This window comes from Drosophila virilis, chromosome 5 (assembly GCF_030788295.1).
Source record: "Drosophila virilis strain 15010-1051.87 chromosome 5, Dvir_AGI_RSII-ME, whole genome shotgun sequence".
Taxonomy (NCBI): domain Eukaryota; kingdom Metazoa; phylum Arthropoda; class Insecta; order Diptera; family Drosophilidae; genus Drosophila; species Drosophila virilis.
The window spans coordinates 1,675,560-1,699,244 of record NC_091547.1 but is presented as its reverse complement, the minus strand read 5'-3'; the positions used below and the strand labels follow the sequence as shown (position 1 = coordinate 1,699,244).

Genomic DNA, 23,685 nt, shown 5'->3' with positions numbered 1-23,685 from the left:
AGTTTTTATAAAAAACCCAAAGATTAAAATTTGACCGAAATTTGGTTTCGTAAGCCAGGGAGTTGATCATCAATCAGTCAATCAGAACAAACCGATCTATACACTTCAAGCAATTAAATTTCTATATTTGCATATTTAATAATCACAAAGAACTTTGAATGTGAGTGGAATGAATCATCAATCAATCAATCAATCAATCAATCAGTCAATCAGAATAAACAGCTTAATGTTTATTGATTTAAAGTAAGTTTATTTCATTTAAATGTTTTATGACTTAAAAATAGTTGTCATCTGTCTTTCAGCCCAAATGTTTGCCGGCAAAGAGCAACAGATCGCTCTGCGACTTGATAAAGTAGGCAAACGGATGTGTGGCAAGGAATTTCTTACGCCGGAATGCCAATACGGGCATGATGCGAAAAACTGTGGACAAGCCATAAAATGCCATCAAGTATAAATCTTTATATATATATTTTTTTACACTCAACATGCTGGATTAGTAGAAAAAAGATGTTTAGTACAATAAATTGTCATCGCGTGCAGTCTTTAAAGAAGAATGTTGTTTCTATTTGTGTGGCCCGCATAGTTCGGGGCTTCAAACTCTTAAGAGCTTGCCGGCAAAGAGCACCGCGCCCTGCCTATTGACAATGTAATAAATAAATGGATGCTCGGCATGGAAACGTATGGGCTCCGGCTGGAACATGGGCATCGAAGCAAAGCACATGACCATAGCTATAAAAAAAAAAAAAACAAATAATGGAAGACAAGAACGAAACAAACACGATTAAAAATAGTCCAAACTGAGTGAGTCCACAACAATGCAATGATCATGAGATAGAAACAACATTAGATGAGTGTTTTTTATAGACTTGCATGATGAGATTATCATCTAAAATGATAGTTATTAATTTTTATGGTATGTCTTAAAACTGTTGCAATTTGCCGGCAAAGAGCGTCACGTTCTGTTGAGTGTTAATAAAATAGAGGAATGGATGAACTGCAGCAAAACGGATGGGTTCCGGCTCAGCCATCAGTGAATCGCAGTACATGAGCATGGCTAAAGGATTGGGAGACAATGCAAATTATTAGAAATGTGGCAGGAACAGGGACTGAATAATTACTTAAATGAGAAGCAGTTAATGAAATAGAAGACCAACGAGAGACAAAGCCAGAGATATTATTTTGCAAAAGAAGGTACTCAACAGCCAAACTAATAATTGAGTATAAATGAAAAGAATTAAAATAGCAGCACAGAAAACGATACAATCGCAATTGCAATGCTGTTGATAGAATTCAAAGCAGACGTGCATTAATGTGTGTTTGTGTACATGTATACAGAAATTCTTGGAATTTGGTTTATTAACTTGATATATAGTTTTTTCTGAAACTTTATTGTAAACAAGTCGTGCAAATAGTTTTCTTCAAATTCAAAATTAAATTTATATTTTGTGTTATTTCTTCGAAAACTCTTGCAATTTGCCGGCAAAGAGCGTGGCGTTCTGCTGATTGTTAATAAAATAAAGAAACGGATGTACTGCATCAAAATGTATGGGCTCCGGCTCAATCAACAGCATTTCACAGCAGATGACCATGGCTGAGGGAATGGAAGACAGGCACAGATGATTAGAAAAGTGCGAGAAATGAGCTCAACTGGAATTAACTTCGTTAGAGATGAAATGTTGCCTAAACAAAGCTAAAGAGCAGAGAAGGATTCTTAAAAATATTTAATGCAAATCTATTCGCTGTATTCGTATAAAGGGTTAACAGGTTTAATTAAAATGTTCTTTCCATATCAATTTATTAGTTAAGGTTAAATAATGCACTCAAAATTGCAATAATTGTGCATATAATAAACAAATATAAAAAAATATATTTAATATATAATTAAATACATGTATCTATTATAAAACGCTTGAGAACGTTTGCCTAGAACTTTTGCATATTGCCAGCAAAGAGCGCCACGCCCTGATAACTGGCAATATAGTAGAAAAATGGGCGATTCACATAGAAATATTCGGGCCGAGGCGGGGGTACGAACGATATTGTACGACACGCGACCACAAATGCTGTAGAGGATTAGAAGATAGGGAAACGAGACCAAATGCAGGGTATTAGTAAGTCGAGTCTACAAAAAAATCAACAATGAATCATGAGTCACAAATGAAGGCCAAAACTTTAAAGCAATTCCATAACCAACGTCCACTTAAATACTTATACATAAAACTCTGCCTTTTATTACTTATTCAGAAAAAAAAAGAAGAGGAATACCCTTTTTAGATGTGCTACAAATTTTGTTACTAAAGCTCGTCGTGTGCCTCGCCCCGTGCGGCTGCCCCCTCGAGCCGCACGACGGCGCCCATGAAGAGCGGCAGATGCTGCCCATGGGCGAGCACATAGATGAATGGATGATCGGCATGGAACTGGAGCGGCTGCTCGAGCGAGATGAGGCTCCTTTTCATGCGCACGACGGCGGCTAACAATGAGAGACAGACAGAGAAACCGAGAGAGAGAGAGAGAGAATGAGAGACAAATTGTACAAGAACAACAACAAATTATGGGCATGCAGCGCCTGATGAAAATGAATCCCAGAGAGAATTGAACATGGCTTACCCGTGGCTGCAGCCGCCTCCGTGCCCAGCTCGTTGACATCGATGAAGGCCTTGTGCACGATGGCCGACACCTTCAGCGACTCGGGCGACTTCAGCATCTTGGAGAAGTTGGCGTTATCCGAGAACAGACGCGACATGCCCAGCTGGGAGCAGAGAGAATTCGGTTTGGTTAGACAAAAGTCTTTTGAACTTCGAAGCTTCGATGCTCACCTGCTGGAAGACGGGCGTCAGCTCCACCTGGAACTCGGCCTTGAACTTGGGCAGCTTGACCACCACCTGGCTGCTGTACAGCTTATCCGTGATCTGTGCCAGCGGCGTGGTGCGCAGCTTCTGTTCCAGCTGTGCCAGGCCTGTTTTGCTGTTGGGCAACACTATAAGCATGGACAGATCCGAGTCCTTGTAGGGCAGCTCGAGCGCAGCGGCATCCAGTTCGGGCAGATTGGCATAGCGAAAGCGTTCCTTTAGATTCATCATGGGCACATCCACGCCGTCCACTTCGTTCAAATGGAAGCGTTCGTTGCGTGTCGCATGCTCCGGAAACTGATGCACCCAGTTGCCCTTGAAGTGTATGGCATTGATCAGCACCAGACGCGTCCGTTCTCCCAAAAGAGATGCGGGCACAAGATCCTTGATCAGGCTGTTCGTTTGCTGCTCCACCCACTTGTTGATTGTGCCCGCCGCCTGGGCGCTGAGCGTAAAATCCACATTCTCGGCGGTCGAGAGAAACTGTTTGGCCAGCAGGGAATTGAATTCGTCGGCCAGCTCGTAATCCTTCATCACGTACAGCTTGTTGGCAATGCGCAGAATGGAGCTCTTCTCGTAGGCGGCGAGCACCTGATGAAAGCTCTCGGCGATTTTGCCAACATCGCTGGACACCAGGCCGAGGCCACGGTCCAGCTCGTCGGCTGTGTCGCCCACGGCGCCCAGGCGGGCCATCGCCGCGCACGTCTGTATGGAGAACGGCGAGAAGACGACGTTTGTGTTGGGCTTCAGTGCGATCAGTTTGCCGTACAGGCTCACAGAGAAGTTGGCCAGCCGGCGCGAGAACTCGGCCACATTGTTTGCCTCAGTGTTCGCCATGGCGTCTGAGCTGGAGGGGATCGGGCTCGGGTTCGGGCTGTGGTGCTGGGCAAGTTGCGTTGGCGCCTGGAGTAGCAGCAGCAGCAGCAGCAGCGAGAGCGTCACACGGACTGTATTGGGTAAATGTGTTTGTATTAGTATAGAATGGCATAATATAAGAAAAAAAAAAAAACTGTGAATGATTTCATAAATTTATGTAATTCCCGTTGAGAATGAGTCACCTCGTCGGATGAAAATCAGATTGTTGCGTTGTTTAGCCGTCTTGTTAGTTGTTCAAACTAGGCGCGTGTATCGAATGCGTTGTTTATGCTTGTTGTTGTCGGCTTTCTCCAATGTTTTTATTTTTATTTGTATTATTTGGCTTTCTTTTCGGTCGCAGTGCGCATTAAACGGCGCTCTGTTCTGCTTGCACGGGCGGCTGAACGTCAACTGAATGCTGGCGCTCGCTGCGCAGTTGTTTTTACACGCCAACCACATGCACATGTATGCGTGCGTCAGCAGTCGCATATCCACTTAACTGGTGTGCTCTCTATACTGTCGCTCTCTCTCTCTTTGATTTTGTGTGCGCAACGCGCTCTTAAGTGTGCCCACGCATGCATAAGTCAGATCTCTCGCTCTCTCGCTCACTGGCACTCTTTAACGCCCACTCTTTTGCTTTTTAATGGGTGGGGGCGCTTATCAGCTGTTGATTGTTTTGTTGCTTACCGTCTAATTGCAAAAGGCGCTGCATTTTGCTTGCTAATTTTTGGTATTTATCAGCACAACTGTATAATTTATAACAAATGAACAACCGTTAGACTAGCTTGCGAACAGCCACGACAAAAGTGCGATTCAAACTGACAGACAATTTGTTCAAAATTTTGATTTGCTTTTGCTGCTCGGCTTATCAGCAGTTGTGAGTGGAAATCTTGAGCCGCACAGTAAATAAAAATATATAAATACATATTTGTGCTTAGAAAAGTATGATAAGCCTCAACTAGTAAAATTAAAAATAATATTCAGCAAAAGTTTTGTTCAATATTATCTTTTGGTTGCCCCATAAAGGAAACAGGGTGATATCAAAATAAATGAGAACACCTTATCAGCCTGAAATATTGCTCTCTTCTTGCTCGAAGAGAGCCTGCCACCTGGCAGCTCTCTTTGGCAGCCAAACACAGCCATAAATTGCTGAAACTTCTAGAATTAAAACCGTTAATAGTTTACATTTATATATGACTGTACGTGATATATTTGCAGCATTGCGAATTTACGGTTAGAAGCAGCTCGAAGAAGCCACGCGGTCTGCTCTTCACAAATACTCTTCTTCACAATCACTCAGAGTCTATGAATTATTTATCTTATCTCTTATAACTGAGCATTCTTGCGGACTGACTCACTCCAGGTGTTAGTCTGGTTCATACATTCGGTTAAATCGGTTGGTTTTGTTATTATCACATTTCATATGACACTTTCAATAACTTGTCAAGATTTTCAAGCATTTCCACTTTAATCTTTAAATACCAGCTGATATAAAGCTACTTTTGACTGTGATTTATGGTCGACTTTCAACAAGTGCATATTAAAAAATAAAAGTAAAATCAGTTTTAAGCCAGTGACTTCGCGTGGAGTCGAACCCGTTACCCCCCGAATACGAGCTGAGCTCTCTTCCTGCGCGCCAAACGTCAAACTGTCATATTTTTGACTAAGTCGATTTTTGATACTCTCCACTGATTTATCTGCTTTTAAATATCAGCAGTGTCTGAATAAAAATTAAAGTATTTTTAAGGAGTTACTCCACGCGGAGTCGAACCCGGTACATGTGGACTTCGTCCCCTCTGCCAATTAGCTAGTGGGAAGAATTTAACCCATTTGGAGCTGGAGCTCGATTTTTTATTTAGTTGCTTTGAAATATCTGCTATACCTGATGAAAATCCCGTTTCATTTGCTACAGTTCTCGTTCTGTGCTGCAGAATATGAGCGTGTGTCAGGATACTTACAATGACTTTGCCAGGGAGCTGTACGATGTGGCCACCAGGAACGGCGCCAGTCCGAGTTGTATACCGGGCACCAATGCAATTATCTCGCCCATTTCGGTGCAAACATCCCTGATGCTCGTCTTTGTGGGCGCGGCGGGCAGAACCGAGAATGAGCTGCGCACGGGTCTGAAGCTGGGACCCGGCGACCGGCAGGAGATCGCCAAAAGCTATCACGGCTTCTGGACGCAGCTGTGCAACTACGGCAACAAGATGACACTGAAAACCGTGAATCGTCTCTTTGTCAACCACAAGCTGAAATTGCAGCACGAATTCAAGGAATTAGCCGACGATTACTTTCACTCCCAGCCGGTGGCATTGAATTTTGCAGACGCGACCAAAGCCACGCAACAGATTAACGCCTTCGTGGAGCAGGCGACGGAGAACAAAATACGGGATCTGCTGCAGCCGGATGCGGTGAATGCCGAAACGAGCGCTATCCTGATAAATGCGCTCTACTTCAAGGGCTTGTTCCAGAAGCCCTTCATGCCCGAGTCCACAATGCCCGATGACTTCTATCTGGAGCAGAACAAGCGCGTCACCGTGGACATGATGTACCAGGAGGATAAGTTCAAATACGCCGAGCTGCCGGAGCTAAGTGCCAGAGCCGTCGCCCTGCCCTACGAGGACTCGGACATTAGCCTGCTCATTCTGCTGCCCAACAAGATATGCGGCCTGCAGGAGCTGGAGCGTCGAATGGCCAATCTCAGCCTGGTCAACATTGACCAGCACATGCGCACGGAAGACGTGGAGTTGGCTTTGCCCAAGTTCAGCATTGAGTACGACTTGGATCTGAAGGATACGCTACAGCAGGTGGGATTAGGCTAATTAAATGCGAGGCATTAGCAGGCAAACTCATGCGCTTCTCATACAGCTAGGCATCTCGGAGCTGTTCGGCGATACGGCCAATTTGAGTCGACTCTTCGAGGAGGCAGCTGGACAGAAAATCTCCGCGGCCAAGCATCGCGGCTACATCGATGTCAACGAGGCGGGCTCCGAGGCAGCCGCGGTCACATGTAGGTGCCTCATGGAGTACATATAATCATCCTTATTCACGCCCTTCCCCTACGCCTTTTTCCAGTTCTGAAGGTTGTGCCCATGAGCCTGAACATGCATAAGAAAACGTTCAAGGTGGATCATCCGTTCATGTTCTTCATACGCAACAGCAGAGCCGTCTTCTTCGCCGGTCGCTTTGTGTCGCCCCAAAAGAAGGAGTTCATCATGTCCAGCCCAGCGCCCGCGTGCAGCGATTCCATGCGAATGCATGTCGAAGAAATGAGTGTTAACTAGTGTTCACTAGTGCCAACTGGAGTTGTCCAGTGTTGTCTAGTGTTAACTGGAGTTGTCCAGTGTTGTCTAGTGTGTGTGTGTGTGTGTGTGTGTTTGTCTTTCCTTAATTAGGCATCTCTAAACTTAAATGTATTAAACAACTATTTTGATTGAAATATCTATTTAAACTAACTAAACTTTAGTCTTACTAAGGGGATTACAGTGCACGACATAATCTTCCAATAATATACAAAATGAAGTTCTTTAACACTTTTCACCGATTTTCCACTTTTGTGCGTGGAATTGGATATTAATAAGGTTTGCAGCGAACTGAACTTGCAAGCACTTTTCACCTATTTTCCACTCTTGTGTGTGGAATTGTTTAAAGTAATTTCTCAGAGCTTACGCACGTAGTCTAATTGCTGTTTGCTTAAGAGTGAAAATCGTGTCATTCGCATATGATTATTTATGACGATTCACTATAATTTTACTATCGAAACGCTGGTCATGCTTTGTTTATAAAAATAGTTTATTGTTGCGCCGATAAGAGTCGACCAGGAATTGCTTCGCTTTCGATATAAAACAAAAACCCCAGAGATTAGCGTTGACTTTCTCTGCAATCGGTTATTGATAAATCGCAGTTCAATTTCTTTTATATGGTCGATTCTGGGAGAAGCGAATGCTCCCATCGCCGGACCATGTTCTCCACAAAGCTGTCCGCCAAGCTGTTGGCCAAAACAGAATTGGTTCTTGTGCCTGGCCATTTAGAGCTGTGGCGTATTTGTTATTTTATATATATGTAAGTTTTTTCCATATAAGCTGGGATTTACCTCAACAATTATACTATCTGCTATTGTTTTTTATGTACTTTATTTGAATAATTAGACAATAGCTGTTGGGTATTCACACTCGGAATTGTTTTTCGAAAAATAATGTCACCAAGTGACATCATCTGAGGTCATGAGAAACAAGAGGAAGCATTACAAATAAAAGAGTGAGAATTAATATGTAAGGGAGAGCTATGAGGAAGGGAGCGTAAGTATATACTCTTAAATAAATGCTCTTTGTTGCTTTTAAAGAATTTATAAAAACTTACATTAAATGTAGAAACATTTGAAGCGAATAAAAATCGATTAATCGATAAATATCGATGCGTACGATACGCAGATAGCCTAAGATGAATTTAAAATTATCGATAACTAACTCGATAAATATCGATTAACACGCTATGGAGATAAGATTGTATCCAAGTTGATAAATATACATTTTTGTCAAATTTCGGACCAGTTCCAGTTTGAAGAGAACCAAATATTAAAGAAACTAAACTTTTTTTTTGTAGTTAATAGAGGTTTTGGGCTTTGGAAGACCAGAAAAGTTCATAAGAGATGGTTTACAAAAGGAAGTTCATCTAGAATAGATTAGTTCCCAGCGGCAAGTAATTAAGGAAGAAGCACAACAACTTGCTTTAAATTTGGTATGCAAATCAATAGACTATAGAAAGAGCCCAAGGGTAGCAAACACATGAAAAGCTTGGCCCAGGCTCGAGGGCAGCACAATCGCATCGCAGCCTTGGCCAACATCAGGGCAGAAGCTGATTTTGGCAGGCCTCGGCGCCAGGTCGGCTATTAACTGAAAGGAAACAAAGGGCCGGATAGCCGGGCAGCTTAAATTGAAAAACGTTAATCGCATTTGGCCCCAAACATATCAGAGCGCTGAGTACCTTGAGCCGGAGCAACTGCGCCCACTAATGGGTTATGCTCGAAAGCCGATTGAAGCCCGAAAGCAAACGCCTCCAGCAGGAAGTCAACGGCTGCGAAAGGATGACAGATTTCAGCTGGCTGCCAGTTGCCTTGTTAAGCCCAGAGTCATAGAACTGGGCGACTGAAAAGAACCTTAAATGAAATCAATGCACTGCTGAAAACTTAAAAGTTGGAGAAATTTTACAGCATTTGGTTGATGCAAGCGACGCCTTGAGACATTTATTGAGAGCTGCGAATAAAGTTTCACAAGTTCCTGGGCCACAACAGCAACAAAGAACTACAGGCACACTCGGAGAAAAACAGGCAAATTTAGGACTGAGCAAACGAGAATTAAGTAAAGTTAAGTTTTGAATCGATTGAAGAACCTACAAACAAATATATAGATTTACCTAGCCTCTTAGGGTTATGCTTAGAAAAGCATGTCTCAAAATCGATATATATCGATATTCATGTGAAAATCTATCGAAAATTATGATAAGCCCGTTCTGCCTAGTGTACACAAAATATATCCAATCTGGGAGAATAGGAAATCCTAACTACCTACTAGTTTGGTGCATCGATATTTATCGGTATTATAGAGAAGAATAAGCTAGTTCTGAATATTCATATAATTAATGTATATAATTTCTAGACTTTATTCGCTTCTTCATTCGTTATGAAAGTACGAACTTCTTGTTTAGAGCTTTGGGTTTCTTTTAGAGAATGTCACCCCATTGAAAAGTAGCCTTAAGAATTACTTTGTAACCTAGTTTAGGAAATTGCTAGCTTGATTTAAGTGCAACATACCTGTTTATTTCGCCAAGTGTCAAAATAGTTGCCGCCGCTGACCTAATAAACATCTGTGGGCTAACCAAGTGGAAGCTAATAAATGGCTGCACTCGGCTGCGTCTTGGGCTGCATTCAATGTCAAGTGCAGCTCGTAAATTGCAACACAACAGAAACAGCATAAAGAGGAGCAGGAAGAAGCTGCTTTGATTGGTTTTAGTTGCACAATGAAAGCCTTTTGTTGCAGTTGGCACAGTGACAACTGAGGCTTTGTGTGTTACGTCCCGAACTGGCAGCTGGGAGCTGGGGCTGGGGCAGCGTTAGTTTGGCACTGCCCTGGCCATCATCAGTCCCGATGGACCAGCTCTCGCTCATCGTTCTCACGTGTCCTGGCAACTAGCTGGCCATAAATCAAAGCTACTGCAGCCATCAATCCACGACAGAGACGACCAGCAAAATAACTGCGAGTTGCACTGGCCAAATTTGAATGCCAGCGTTAAGTGGCCAATGCACAAGGCACACACTACACACACACACACACACACACACACACACACTATGTATATATGCCCGCACACACACACACACACACACATTCACCAACATTTTGGGGAAAAAAATCGGCAGCCACGGCGGCCAATTGGCTTCAATCAGCATTTTTTAGTAGCCTTGTGAAGTGCATAGTAAGTTTGACAGAAAATGAGAATCACATAGAAGAGGTCTTCTGTGAACCCATCAGATATGTACGTAACATACATATTATTCGTGATCAACATAAGCAGCATAGTCAGCATAGCTCTCTGTCCATTTATGGTGTTTGTCTATTTGTTAAAGGCTCTAATTTTGGAGTATATACATTTGATATAGTCCGTAGTATCAAAGGACGATAGGGTATCGCTCTTGCTTGGTTTTGTGTAGGTTTTAGAGTGGGCCAAGCACTGGCATTGATCAAATACAGTTGTCTTGTCGGATAGTGCTTTTTGCTGTTGCCTACTTTATGGGGCAACGCATGTACAGGCAGACGGGCAACAAGAATTTACTTGTGCATTTGCACATATTTGCATATCACAAACAGCTCTTAGTTTAATTTGACAAATGTTGAGATTAGCTACGAGGTGGGTTTTAAAAGTGGCAGGTTGTTGGAGAAACTAAACAGTTCTAACATCCGTCGGTTAGAAGACGTCAAGACGATGAAAGTTGGTGGAGAGGTTGGTGAATGGTAAGTTGGTGAATTGATTGGTGAATTGGTTGGTGAATGGGTTGGTAAGTGAGTTGGTGAATTGGTTGGTGAATTGGTTGGTGAATTGGTTGCTGAATGGGTTGGTAAGTGAGTTGGTGAATTGATTGGTGAATTGGTTGCTGAATGGGTTGGTAAGTGAGTTGGTGAATTGATTGGTGAATTGGTTACTGAATGGGTTGGTGAATGAGTTGGGGAATTGGTAAGTGAATTGATTGGTGAATCGGTAAGTGAATTGGTTACTTTTGGAGCTGCCCACGTTTATACAGAGTTCAATTGTTTGCGTTCGACAAGTTTAGCTGGTTCTATTTGAGAGGCTTTTCCATAATTAAAATGAATTGTTATTAAATCAGATGCAGCGAATAAGAGCAACAATTGCAGCAATTAGTGCACATTTGTGCTCATATAAAGGATTTTAATTAAGGCCGCGTTTTGTTGCGTTTAATTTTGACATTTTGTGCGATTTTGAAGGTCTGGTCTAACGCCAGGGCTAGCCGCCCGCTGCGGCAGACCGAAACGACACTAATTGGTGGCACTGTGCACCAGGGAGAGAAATGTACGCGTCTAACTTCTCCGGTTGTCACGGGCAACCATTTTGCGTTTCACGTTTTCACGTCAGCAAATTGAAATTGAAATGACGGCACAAACCGCAGCGGCAAACGGAAACGGAAACGGCAGCGGCAACGGAAGGAAATGCAATGCGATGCACAACCAGCTGCAAATAAGAAATTTCACGGCTCAAGGCGGCAGCCTGCCAATTGCAGACACTGTACAAGGTAACTGTATTGAAAGGTTGAGCTATTGCTGCCGCCCCAACAGGCATATTGATATGGCAGCTGCTCCAGCTGCAGTTGGCATTGACAGCCCCTTGACAACATTTGCCCACATTGGCTGGCCCGCTGGCCAATTAAGAAACTTTCAAGTGCGTTAAAATTGCAAACATTTAAATTTAAATCATCTAAAGAATAGAAAAGCCGAATAAAAAAAGAGTTTACTTATGAAACGTGAATAGGCATTGAACCTGAGAACTTTCGTTTTGTTAGGCGAATTCCTTGTCACTGAGCCAGCCCCTTAGCCTGAGTGAGAGTGGGACAGAGATGGCATGCAAATTGAGAGAGTGTGAGTGAAGCGATATTATATTTCTGCTCAAACTAAAATGAGTTAAAGTGAAGTAGAATCGAAAAATGATTGATATCTGACACCATTAGAAAAAGGACTCCAATTTAATTGCTTGCTGTGTAAGTATTAACTTACGATGCATATTAAATGCGTGTAAGCACGCAGACATATATAAACCTAGTCAGCCGCTTAGCCCAAATCCGTTATAATCTGCTATTTCTCTACAAACAGCCTTCCTTCCACTTTCCCTTTTTGGCTCAATGCATGAAACGAAAGCCGCTTCAGTTTTGATCGAGCACACGTAACGAGCATTAATTGTGTTTTCATTGACAAGCAATATTTGTCTGCTACTGTGTCTTATACATTCACTCTCTTATACACACATATGCAAGTTGTAAGCACATACACATACATATGCTTCAAGTTTTTTTTTTTGTCTCGCACTCAAAGTGTTCTTTGTGTGCTTTTCGATTAACTACCATGTCAGCTGCATATTAAATCCATGGACACACTGCATATGTAGAGTACAGAACTTGCCTTCCACTCTCTCTCTCTCTCTCTCTCTCTGCTTGGCTGTACAGTTATTTCATGTATTTCGAGCGAGAGCAGAGCTAGGCGCAATTGTTCACGTGCCAGTTACATTTTGCAATGTAACCAGCAATAAGAAGAAGTAGCAGAAGAAGACAGAGAGGTGAAGGAGGAAAAAGAGGTGAACAGAGGTTCAGTTATGTTAGCTTTCAGGTGCATATGACAACTTTGGTAATTAAGGAATTATGTCATGCGCACCTTTGCGCCTTGCCTGGCAAACAGTTTCCACCTAAATCTGCTGTGCGTGTGCGTGCATCTGTGTGTGTGCCTGTGTGTGTTCCTGTGTGTGTGTGTGTGCTTGCTTATTTTTGATAGCTTTTTGGTTGCCTTGGCAGCGTCGCTTTTTGCAGATTTGTTTGCATATTGCAATTGGCATTTAATTTTAAAAGTTTCCCGCAAGCATTTCGCAATCACATTTATCACAATTTTCACATTTGACTCTGGCAAAACTAAATCAAAATCCATGTGACCATAAAGAGAAAACAAAAAAAAAAAAAAACAACAGAAAAGCACATAACCAAATAGTTGCGTTGTCAACAAGCTCATTTAATGGATGGAGCTGGGCACTCTTTTTTTTTTTTATTCTTTGTTTTTTTTTTTTTTTTGCGGCTGTGTGCGTTCTTCTGGCTAAATGTCAGGCACAGTTCAAAGTGCATGGATAAAAACAAAAAAAAAAGGAAAAAAAGACAACAACAGAAAGCAAATTGAAATACGTATTGAGGAGGCAAAATGCCCAAAACTTTTCATGGCCTTTCGCCCGACACACACACACACACACACACACACACACACACTGTAAACTACCGCAAAAATGATAACAAAATGCGTGTCCGGGTGCCTGACGCTATCCGAGAACGCTTCACTGCTGTCGTTGTACTGTGAGGGAGGGAAGGGGAGGGGGGGGCGGGGGTGTGCAGTGTAACGCAAAATCATCATTAAAAACAAAACGAGTCCGAGTCGTCGAGACGAGAATGCCTGACCAACAGATACCCTGTCTTGCGAGAAAAAGCAAAGCAAATTGCATTGAATTCAAGAACTTTTTTTGCAATTTAAGATTCATTTAGACAAAACTTAAATTAAGTATTTCTTTGGGGAAATGCTGTGCTTAGCCAAGCTTAACTTTCTTTCACAGATCTATCAAAAAACCTGACCAATTATTTGGCACAAGCTCCTCTTAGCCATTTAATAGCTGCGGGGTATTAGATAAAAAAAAGGGCAAACTATGTGTGGGAGTTCGGAGAAAACAAGTTAACGCTCCGCCCGCTCATAGACAGCTGCCAGTGTGCGTATCTGGCCGAGTCAGGTTAATGAAAAACTTGGACATGTTAGCTGAAAGTTGTTGGCATCAATGCAAACGGACGGGCTACAGGTAGAGGGTCGGGGGAGTGGGTTGGTGCTCCTGTTGGCCCTTTTTTGGGCCATGCAAAGTGCAAAATGTTGTCAACACTTTAAATATTGAACCTTGGTTAATCGATGCGGAATACATAGTTTTTACTAAATGCATGATTTTAAACCAGGGCTGGAATGATCGGTTTATCGGTTCATGCGGCGAACCAGCTCCTTGCCCTTTGGTTCGGTTCGTGCAGCTGAATCAATGATTCGGAGAGTGGTTCCTTTTTAGGTTGGGTTCACTTTAAGAATTAAATTGAAATTTTGAATTCGAACTGGTTCGAACTGATTATAGGCTTATTGGTTCACGATTGGAACCAACTCTGTGCCGGAACCAGTGGTTCAGTTTGTGGTTCGCATGTTATTTGGGGAACTGGCTTCTTTTTAGGTTAGGTTCGTCTTATAAATTTAATGGAAGTTCCATTTGCGAACTGGTTCGGTTCCATTCGGGGCTAACAGCCCTTCAGCTGGAGTCAGTTCATGCTCAATCTCTGCAACAAAATATATTTGATTATTCGGCTTGTGGCTTTTAGTTGAATTTATTTGATCAGTTGTTGCGCGTCGCCCTATTAACATTTCCTTAACAAGTACTCGGCGTCTGTCAATATTGGCCAAAGCCACAAAATTGTAATGAAATTCCGTTCGATACGAATTTGAGCCAACGTTGACAGGTGCCGTCCATTCGAGTGGCCCATTCGCAGCTAATTGTAAGCCTATCATCAGTTACTATCTTTCACTCCGTATTCGACATTCGACATTCGGCATTGCGGCTACTCGCACAATATTTGCCAGGAAGGAGTTACGCACCAGATCAGACGCCAGGGGGGAGGGGGGTAAGCTGTTCCCAGCAGCAACCTGCCTGAGAAAAGCCGAGCCAAATTGTTGCCAGGCTACGCATCAAGAGCCTGTCCAGCCTTGTCAGCAGCTCAAATTACTTGCATCTGTGTGAGTGTGTGTGTGTGTGTGTGTGTGTGTGTGTGTGTGTGTGTGTGTGCTTTGTTTTGAGTCTGAGGTTAGCTCAATTTACTGGCAGTTGTTTGCCTGGTTTCCGGCTTTTTGCATTAATAACAAAACTCATTGTAAAATGTAATTTAACAAATACAAGTGTGGTCAGTTTAGATTTTAGATTGCGATTCACAAGAATTTCGCATATACCCTATTTTAGTCGAGATTTGCGTACGCTTTGTTCAATTCTAATCCACGCACGAGAGTGGGAAATGGTCGGGTAATGTGATTCTCGCAAGAGTTTATGGTATTGTAGTGAAACTTGGCTGCCATAAAAGGGGTGTATTAATTTATAGCTGTCTTAATTTAGTTTTACGTGGTAATTAAAATATTCAAAATAAAATTAATTTGAAATTTTAAGAAAAGCAATGGAATCATTTTTATGGGAATATGCTTTGCTAGATTCAAAAACTATCTTAGCCAATGGAAGATTCGTTTAATAACATGGCATGACAATGTAGCCTCGGGAAATGCAGCCACAAAACGCATTTTCCGAGACACACGCAACTTGGCCAAATTGAGCTGTCAAACGGGCCAAAGACAGTTTGGCAACGCAATTGGTAGCAAGTGTTGCAAACATGTTCGACATACCGACATTTCAAGCGAGGGGAGGCCAACTAATGGAAGTTAAACACAAAACACTGGTGCAAGTCCTGGCTTTAGCCAAGACAAGCCCAGATGTGCCATAAATACGAGCAAAAGCTCTGGTGTAAGTACCGGCTTTAGCCGAGGCAAATGCTGCCGTGCAGCGGATTCAGCGTGTAACTAGAAGCTCTGGTGCAGGTCCCGGCTTAAGCCAAGACACATGGCGCTGGCTACGCATATGCAGCACAATGTTTGGTGCATGTCCCGACTTTGCCATAAAAACGTGCGCCACGCTGGCGCCTGCGCCGGCAGCGACTGGAAGTTTTGTTTTCGTTGCAAGCGGTGCCTGCAACATGTTGTGTTTTGAATGCTGTGCGGCAAACCGTTTGGCGGCTTTATAAAAGCAACACGCCAACCAGTCCACAGAACAGTTGACAACCTGCACGCAACGCGCGCGCTTCGCCTGCTGCATGCCACAAAGGTATAGACAAGCCTATTTGTGCGGCTAGCCAGTGTGTGTCTAGGCTAGACTACGCGCCTCTCAACACATACATACAGACAGACAGATATATAGGTGTATATGTGTGTCCGTGGCAATAAATCAGCTGCTTAATCAATCTCACGTGCCAGCGCGCAGTTGACCTTTCGCCTTTGGCGGCGCCGGCGGCCACAGTTACCGTTTCAGTTACCGTTACAGTTACCGTTACAGTTACCGTTACAGTTATTGTGTTTTACAGCTTTGGTGATTAAGTATACGCCAGGTAAGCCGCCGCACGAAATAACTAAATCTCTTTGACCTACTAAGCGACGAAAAACAATGTGTGTGTGCGTGTGTGCGTGTGTGTCTGAGCCTGGCCGTGAGCTGCCGTGCATTTTACGAGCGCATTAGAGCATAAACAACAACAACAACAACAACAACAACAACAACAGCAACGAGAAAGAGAACAATCGCAAAGCCCAGCACGTCCTGCAAGTGGCCAGGTGAAGCGTTTTTAAGGACACTTAATTCAAATTGTGTTTTCAATTGGCCTCTGTCCTGGTCCTGGTCCTGCTCCTCGCCGCTCTGCCCGCAAATCCGCTTCAAATGCCTAATGAAAATTTATCGTAAGCGCATTAAATTTGTAGCCGGCACAAGTTTTTTGCCTTTTTATTTTCGTTTTCCCACTCGAAAATCGAATGCTGCTGTTCCCAATGCTCCCCTGCTGTACACGCCCTTCTGTTCCCGCTGCTGTTCCCAATGCTGCTCGCTCTCCCCTGTGCCAGCTGCCGCCAGGGGGCGTTCATATACAGCTACAGCGCCACGTTATGCATTTTTATTATGCTCGCACATGGCAAACCCCCCTAAGCCCCTAACCTCCTAACCCGTGTCCCGCTTCAACCCAACAAAGAAAAAGGGAGTCTCAAGTTCTTTTATTTTTTTTTTTTTGTCGGATTGGTAGTGCCTCAGGCCTTGTAGCATGTTTTCAAGTCAACAATAAATTCTAAAATTGTCAAATAAATATGAAAAAAAAAAGAAAATAGAATAACACGCATTTGCTGTATTTATGTGCCTTAACATTCACATTGCCGTTTCTATAATCGGATTTGAATGCTGCACACGAGCTGAGAGGTTTCTATTAAAGGATGTAGTTATTTGTCAAAGAAGAGCTATTTTAATGGCATACAATGGATAATGCTGCGCAGATGTTTCCAGCGCCTTGAGGGGCTCTCAGAACTTGGACTCAGACTTCCTTTCTAAGCCCCTGAAACCATTTTATCTAGAATTGCATATTTCATATTCTGGCAATTGCAAATTAACTTGGCGTTCATTTTCTTGCTTTCTACTCAAGGAGTTTATATTTTGTGTAAATAAAAGTTGAGTTTTCTGAATAATTTTAGCCGCCTTATAAATTAGATTACTTATAAAAAAAAAAAAACAACCTATAAATTCCCTTTAAAATCTGAAACATATGAAAATTTCCCCTTTAAGAATTATTATGCCTTCCTCTAATTGTTTTCCCATTCGATGGAAAGTCAATAATTCGCACAATTTGTTTGCTCTGCAAATATTATGAATGATGAATTATGAATAATGAATGCCATGAATAAAGTCAAAGTCAGCTACACGGATTTAGCCCAGCTTTAAATTGAGCCCCAAGCAGAACTCGACTGGCTTTTCTTTCAACTTATTGACTGAGCGCCCGTTCACAATGTGTGCCAGAAGAAGAAGCAGAAAAAAAAAAACAAAACGAAAGAAAAGGCAAGGGACAACAAAAAAAAAAAATCACAACAGCTTAGCCAAGACACTCACCTGTCGAGCCACACTCCCCCCACACACGCACACACGCACACGCATACTCATAAATACCCAGTCATGTGTTTATGGTAGATTAAACGTTCTGCTGCCAACTGCAAATGGGGAATAACAAGCACATTCGCACACACACACACACACACGTGCATACACACATAGCTTAGCATGTGGCACGCCTGCCGCTGGCTGATATTCTTCCATTTTCATACTCTGTTTACGAAGTGACTGAGATTATATTAGTTTTAATGTGCTGCCTATTTGCCTGCCTGCCTGCCTGCCTGAAAGTCCTTTTTCATTGTTAAAACATATGAAGGTATGCTGCTTTTTGCCACGCCCCTCAACATCATCATCGAATTCGCCTGATGGTATTTGTCGTAGTCAAGCGCTGCCACGCCCACTTTTGCATACGCTCAGCAAATGGCAACAAATGAATTTACAGCTGCATAAAGTAGACTTGCTCGGTGTGACCAGCCTTTTTATAGCAGTTTCGCCTAGTATTTTCTGCCAGTTTTCGTTTGTTTACATTTGATAACAAAAGCGCCATCTACTGAAAAGGATGCTGCACTTCAATTGGCTTTTTGATCACTTGGTATTTTTGCCTAAGAAATCACAAGACTGTATATCTGGATGTGAGCTTGGCTATAAATTAGCCAAGTTTCACAAGACTTTACGATCTCTTATAAATAGCTATGCCTATCTTTTTACAGTGTATAACGCAGTAGGCTGCACTTGACAGCGGCTGCTGCTCTCGTTTTTTTTATGCATATATATTTCTTGTTTTTTATATCTTTGAGTACGCATCTCGTTGGCAGGCGCTGGGCGAGCAGCTGCTCCTTTGGCGCCTGCCAGTTGCACAGCGGGCAGAAGCTAAAGAATTTCCCAGTGATAATCGAGTCTAGACCGGAGATGCCTCGAATGCGGCACTTAGTTAGCTTTATGTATATCCGGCCAAGAGCAGCTGCTCGACTCGTATACAAAATTTAATTTGGACTAGCATTAAAGTTGTCATTGGCAGTTATTAAAAATGCGACCACGACCTCATTTGTCTCAGACAAAGGACAACTGTGTGTGTGTGTGTCCGTGTGTGTGTGCTATGTGTGCCATTAATTATATTTGTGGCATCCACTCGGAATTGATAAAGCCTGTGCTCGACTGCTGGACATTTTATTGTGGCCAGTCCATGGACACATTTCCGCAACCTGACGCCTGAAGCTGGTAATTAATTGCACTTGGCAGCTTGGCCAGCTTCTAATGCAGCTAATGAAGCTGGCCCCCCGAAAGGGCTTCGGTTTATTAATGAATCACGCCCGCTGAGTCACAGCCAAATACCCTATAGAATATGCCAGCTGCAAATGAGCTTTACGTTTCGCTCACCATTTGCATATTACGCATACGCCGCGTGGTTGCCGGGCTGCAGGTAAAATAAAAAAGGAAAGCCATGCAATGCTTATGCAAAGTGCAAATTGAAAGGGAAAAAGTGAAAACGGAAAAGCGCGCATGATGAAAATACAATCAAAAATGTTCAGCTCACAGTTCACCATATTATTTTCTTTTTTATTACATTTCTTTTTCATGCGAATTAAAAGCACATAAAAGGTTCAACAAGGGCCGCCCACTTTAGTCTGTCAATGGGGCGACGCGCTCAACCGTTTAAATGCTAGACAGAATCTCAGGCCACACACACACACACACACACACACACCCTCTGTGGGGTCTCTTATGTGTGCACGCCCTAATGCGCCCATTTCCACTTACTTAAATAGTTTTTTGTTCTTTTTTGGGCAGCACTTGTCGGCAGGCTCTTGGCCGCACTCAGGCCGCGCAGTGCTGCCCAGCCGCTCAGCCGATGGCTTCATTGAAATCTCAAACAAAACACACGGACACGCACGCACACATACCGAGAGAGGCTGTTGCCTGAGCGCTTTTGTGGTCGCATTTGCCCTAACCAGGCATTGATTAAAATGCCACAAACATTTCATAGCTTGAGTTTACATTTTGAGTGAGCGCGTGTGTGAAGGTATGTGTGTGTGTGTGTGTGTGTGTGTGTGTGTGTGTGTGTTCATCTAATGGCCAGGCACACTTTTAAGCTTTTTCTTTTGTTTCTAAGCCAACAGTTTATTGAAATTTACAGTGTGCCCACGAGATTTGTCAACAAGTGTATGTGTGTGTGCGAGTGTGTGAGTGTGTGTGCGCGCCTTTTGATGGCACTTAATGACTACATAATGTTCACTTTGAGCCTGCTCAGGCACATGCCTGGAATGTGGGCCAAGCCAAAAGCAAACAGAAATTGTATTTTATTAAAAGCAATTTCAACTTGGCGACAAATGTCCACTTGGAAAGAGAGAGAAAGCGAGAGAGAGAATGAGAGGGAGAGAGAGAGGGAGGGGCAACTGGCAAAAAGTGGTTTGAAGCACGTCTTTCAACTTGATAATTTAATGGGCATAGTTAAGAGAGAGAGAGCGAGAGAGAGAGAGAGAGAGGGAGAGAGAGAGAGGGAGAGCATATAAATTATGTATGCCCCAAATGCATGAGGACAATTTGTGTAATTGCGCAAAAAAGATGCGTGTTTTTCAATTTGAAACAGGAAACGCACACACACACACACAGAGAGAGAGGGAGAGAGATATTGAGATAATGTTGAAAGTGCTTGGAAGTGCAGCTGACAGGCTTGCAACCTAATTAACGGGACGCGCTGCGCGCTGCTCATTCAAAATGCATTTGCAACACGAAACGTTTATAATTTGATAATACGCCACGTTGCACAGGGCGATGCTCGGCTATTTGCACTCCATCAAGTGGAAAATCAAAACTAAAATCGCCAAGAAAATGCCGTTCGAGTGTTAACGACCGAGCGATACTCTGTATAAGGACAAGCAAAACAATTACGTTGCAAGCTGTTGCAAATGCAAGCTGCTTGCTAACTCGAAAACTGTCAAACTGTAAGTGGCTGTCAAACTGTCAGACTAACAAACTGTTTGGCTGCAATTTTGGCCCAGATTTGATGTGTTAACATCTTTCGAGCAAGTTCGACAATCATAGATATTATCTATATATACTTGACAAAGCCATATGCTCTATATCGCCTGGGGAACAGTGTATAGGCTTGCTCTCTCTCTCTCTTGCATGCTGCACAATGCACTGTGGCAGACACTGCCCTTGCCACAAAACTGTCCACTCGCATCTGGCGGCAGTCGCATGTCCTTTTCTATTGGCAGTTTTAATAAGGAAGCATTGGCCAACTGAACTGCCGGCTCACGCCTGACTGCCTGCTGCCAGCAGCAGCAGTAGCTGTGGCAGCAGCAGTGGCAGTAGATGATGACATGGCCGTGCTGGCCAACTAACTTGGCTTTAACAGACCGCCGCCCCCCCCCCGCGTTACGTTCTGTTGTTTGTCGCATTTTGTGATGTTGCGGCCAAACTTTGGTTGGGCCATTTTTTTTTTATAGAGTGTAAAGTGGGCATTTTCGACTGGTGACAGTGTTTGCCACATGGCCAAGCTGACTGCTCATTACAGGGTATTTACAAGTCGGTCAGTCACAACTCTGGCATTAACAGGAAGAACTATGCAAAGCGCACCATATGCTACGGTAAGCCAGTCAACCAGACATAGCACACACATACAAAATACCCTGTAATCATTGGAAATAGTTGTAAAGGGCATATTGCAGCTGTGCTAATGAAGGTGTTATCTGATTATTTAACTATAATAAATTATATATATAATACCCTAAATTTAATATACTATATAAAATTACCCATAATTAACTACCTCATTTTAGATACCCTGTAAAAATACTCGTACAATAAACAAAGTTATTGAAGAATGCATTTTGAAGTAGTTTTTTTTTTTTAACTACGCCTAAGCACAGCGGCAGCTGGGTACAGGGTATTGCTTAGTCGCGCACGCTCGACTAGCATACACTAACTTGTTGCCTTTGTTGCTGTTGTTGCTGTTGTTGTTGTTGTTTAGCTATTGGCAATCTGTGCTTAACTTCCGCTGCCAAACACAGAGAGCTCATACCGCCGCGTGCTGCGATTTTCTTTCATTTTTTTTAACGCAGCTTTTTTTTTTTATTTTTCTCAATTTTTTTTTTGGCTGGAATTGCCAGCACAATCAATAAGTTCGCATATCCGCCATGCAAAGTGGTTGAATGAAATTCTAAAAGTTTTTTTCTTGCCACTTTTTGCACTTTTCTAATAACAAACTGAAGCGCTCGAAAGTAGGCAACGAATTTCGCGGCCTTATTTAAGCAGCCCGTCCGTTAATGAAACTCTCTTTGAAACGTGGCCCGGTTTGGCTGAGAGTTGGCCAAGTCTTTGGCTTGAATGGCAAACAAATCGTTTTGGGCATTTTGCAGCCGTTTGCAGTTATTTATGGCCCATTGAACGACTCTCGAGTTCCGAAAGTCAATTTCAAATATTGTCAAAGAGTTCAAGTCTTGTCTGAGCCTCATGCTTAAGCCGTTCGTGATTGCGTTTGAATAATAAATAAAAAAAAAGAATAAAACAAATAAAATGACGAATATTTCAATACACTTACAGAGTGTTCAGGAATATATATAATAATGAAGGAAGACTGCAAATGCAGCTAAGCCTTAAATCTGCCAAGCTTACTGAACACTGCTTAATAGTGTTGGAAAAAGATGTCAGCGTTGGTTCAAACCCAAATAGCAAATGTTTCGGCAGCCCTTGCAAGCTGTAATCAAAGTAGGCTTTTTGGGATCTGGAAGGAGTCTGCTCGCCATGGAGTTACCCTCTAGCCGCGAATCAAAGCAAATACTTGAACTTATCTAAATTCTGTGCATCAAATGACCTAATCAGAGGCTGCCTCGTGCGGAAATACAAATGAGATTTAAATGCATGTGCCGTGCTGTTTCAATATTTGCAAATGCTTTTGCGTTTTCATATTGAATTCACGTTCAAATTGGCCCCAAACAACAGGCAGGAGAAAAAGAGAAAAAAAAACGTCTCCATCGAATGGCCAGGATGAAGTGACAATCTGTAGCTGCTTGAACGGCAAGAGGATAAGCATAAGAACAACTGCCGTCGCATTGATGCTAACGATTACTATAATATAATCATAATCGTGTTTGTGATTGTGATTGTGATGACTGTCATCAGCGGCTCATCAGAGCTGAGGCCAGGTTTCCGGAGAAAGACAGACGGACAAAAATCTCTTTATAATCGTCTTGGCTCTGTTTTACTCGATAAACTCGGGTCACGGCGAGGTGGGCGGGGAGGTGGTCGAGGCGAAGCCAGGGTTCAGCTGGCTGGCATAGGCGTTTTTTATGCCCTCACTTATTTCATTTTTTTTTATTTGTTGGCATTTCGCAATTTATTTTATATATATCTCTTGCTCGAAGCGCGACAGCGACTTTGCTTTTACTTTGTCCTCAGTTGTTGTTGTCCTTGTTGTTGTTGTCCTTGTTGTTGCGGCCAACTGTTTGCTCGTCCTGTTACAGGACTCGCTGTCCGTCCGTCCGTCCGTCCGTCCGTCCGTCCGTCTGTCTATTTGCGTGGCGCCCTGTCAACGCCCCCGGCTGTTGCTCTTTTCCGGTCTGCACTTTGAGAAATTTTCCCAACGCTTTTCATTTCAACAGTTTGTTCAAGGAAATTCGTTTAATATATATCCTGCCTGTGCACATGTTATTTTGTATATATCATGCATTTACAGGGTATTTGCTTGCATTTAAAATCCCCCACAGCCCAATCAAGTGACAGCTACAGGGTATTATCTGTGATATACTATATAATGTCCTTCAAGTCGTTAATATTATTATTAGCTAGATGAAAGCACACTTGAATATTTCTAGGAAAATTTCGCTGCAGTTCAAAAGAAAATCTGCTTATTCCAATCAAATCAAAAGAATTTGAAGTCCATGCTAATATCCCAAACTAGATTTATGCCAATAACCTGCATATTTCCGGCAACCTATCAGTTTTGAATACTTCCAAGAATATTCCCGTTGAGTCCGAA

General features: G+C 42.8%; 3 protein-coding genes across 11 annotated transcripts in view; 2 read left to right on the top strand and 1 right to left on the bottom strand.

Annotated features, from left to right (window-relative positions):
* Window positions 1-229: 229 nt before the first annotated feature.
* LOC6635954 (alaserpin) lies at window positions 230-4,540 on the bottom strand. Of its 8 annotated transcripts, none has more exons than XM_070210275.1 (5): window positions 4,392-4,540; window positions 2,817-3,796; window positions 2,608-2,749; window positions 2,266-2,470; window positions 230-420 (listed from the first exon to the last, which is right to left on the bottom strand). In XM_070210275.1, exons 1-4 carry the CDS (start codon window positions 4,414-4,416, stop codon window positions 2,295-2,297), a joined length of 1,323 nt encoding a protein of 440 aa, XP_070066376.1. In that variant the 5' UTR covers window positions 4,417-4,540; the 3' UTR covers window positions 230-420; window positions 2,266-2,294. The 8 variants fall into 8 exon arrangements, with proteins under 8 accessions (XP_070066376.1, XP_002059396.2, XP_015024346.1 ...); XM_070210276.1 differs by lacking the exon at window positions 230-420 and adding an exon at window positions 844-1,054; XM_002059360.4 differs by lacking the exon at window positions 2,266-2,470 and having other exon boundaries at window positions 4,392-4,539.
* A 416-nt stretch (window positions 4,541-4,956) lies between these two features.
* Window positions 4,957-7,155, top strand: LOC6635953 (serine protease inhibitor 42Dd). Its single transcript, XM_015168739.3, has 4 exons — window positions 4,957-5,100; window positions 5,617-6,511; window positions 6,573-6,714; window positions 6,780-7,155. The coding sequence occupies exons 2-4, from the start codon at window positions 5,639-5,641 to the stop codon at window positions 6,986-6,988; spliced, it is 1,224 nt and encodes a 407-aa protein (XP_015024225.1). The 5' UTR covers window positions 4,957-5,100; window positions 5,617-5,638; the 3' UTR covers window positions 6,989-7,155.
* An 8,701-nt stretch (window positions 7,156-15,856) lies between these two features.
* Window positions 15,857-23,685, top strand: part of LOC6635952 (GTP-binding protein Di-Ras2) — a 41,938-nt gene continuing 34,109 nt past the window's right edge. Inside the window, exon 1 of one of the 2 annotated variants that reach the window (XM_002059358.4) lies at window positions 15,857-16,176. The gene's annotated coding sequence lies outside the window, so the exon portion shown is untranslated. Of the gene's footprint in view, window positions 16,397-23,685 lie in introns of both variants that reach the window. The other variant, XM_032436201.2, reaches the window with a different exon arrangement.

What these genes read in the sequence shown, in the direction of transcription:
- LOC6635954 (XM_070210275.1), bottom strand. Translation starts at nt 4,416, where the DNA reads ATGCAGCGCCTTTTGCAATTAGACG. An exon ending in GCGCCTTTTGCAATTAGACG is followed by an intron (nt 3,797 to 4,391) that starts GTAAGCAACAAA and finishes TACCCAATACAG; the next exon opens with TCCGTGTGACGCTCTCGCTG. An exon ending in TGACGCCCGTCTTCCAGCAG is followed by an intron (nt 2,750 to 2,816) that starts GTGAGCATCGAA and finishes CTCTGCTCCCAG; the next exon opens with CTGGGCATGTCGCGTCTGTT.
- LOC6635953 (XM_015168739.3), top strand. Translation starts at nt 5,639, where the DNA reads ATGAGCGTGTGTCAGGATACTTACAATGACTTTGCCAGGGAGCTGTAC. An exon ending in TGAAGGATACGCTACAGCAG is followed by an intron (nt 6,512 to 6,572) that starts GTGGGATTAGGC and finishes CTTCTCATACAG; the next exon opens with CTAGGCATCTCGGAGCTGTT. An exon ending in CGAGGCAGCCGCGGTCACAT is followed by an intron (nt 6,715 to 6,779) that starts GTAGGTGCCTCA and finishes GCCTTTTTCCAG; the next exon opens with TTCTGAAGGTTGTGCCCATG.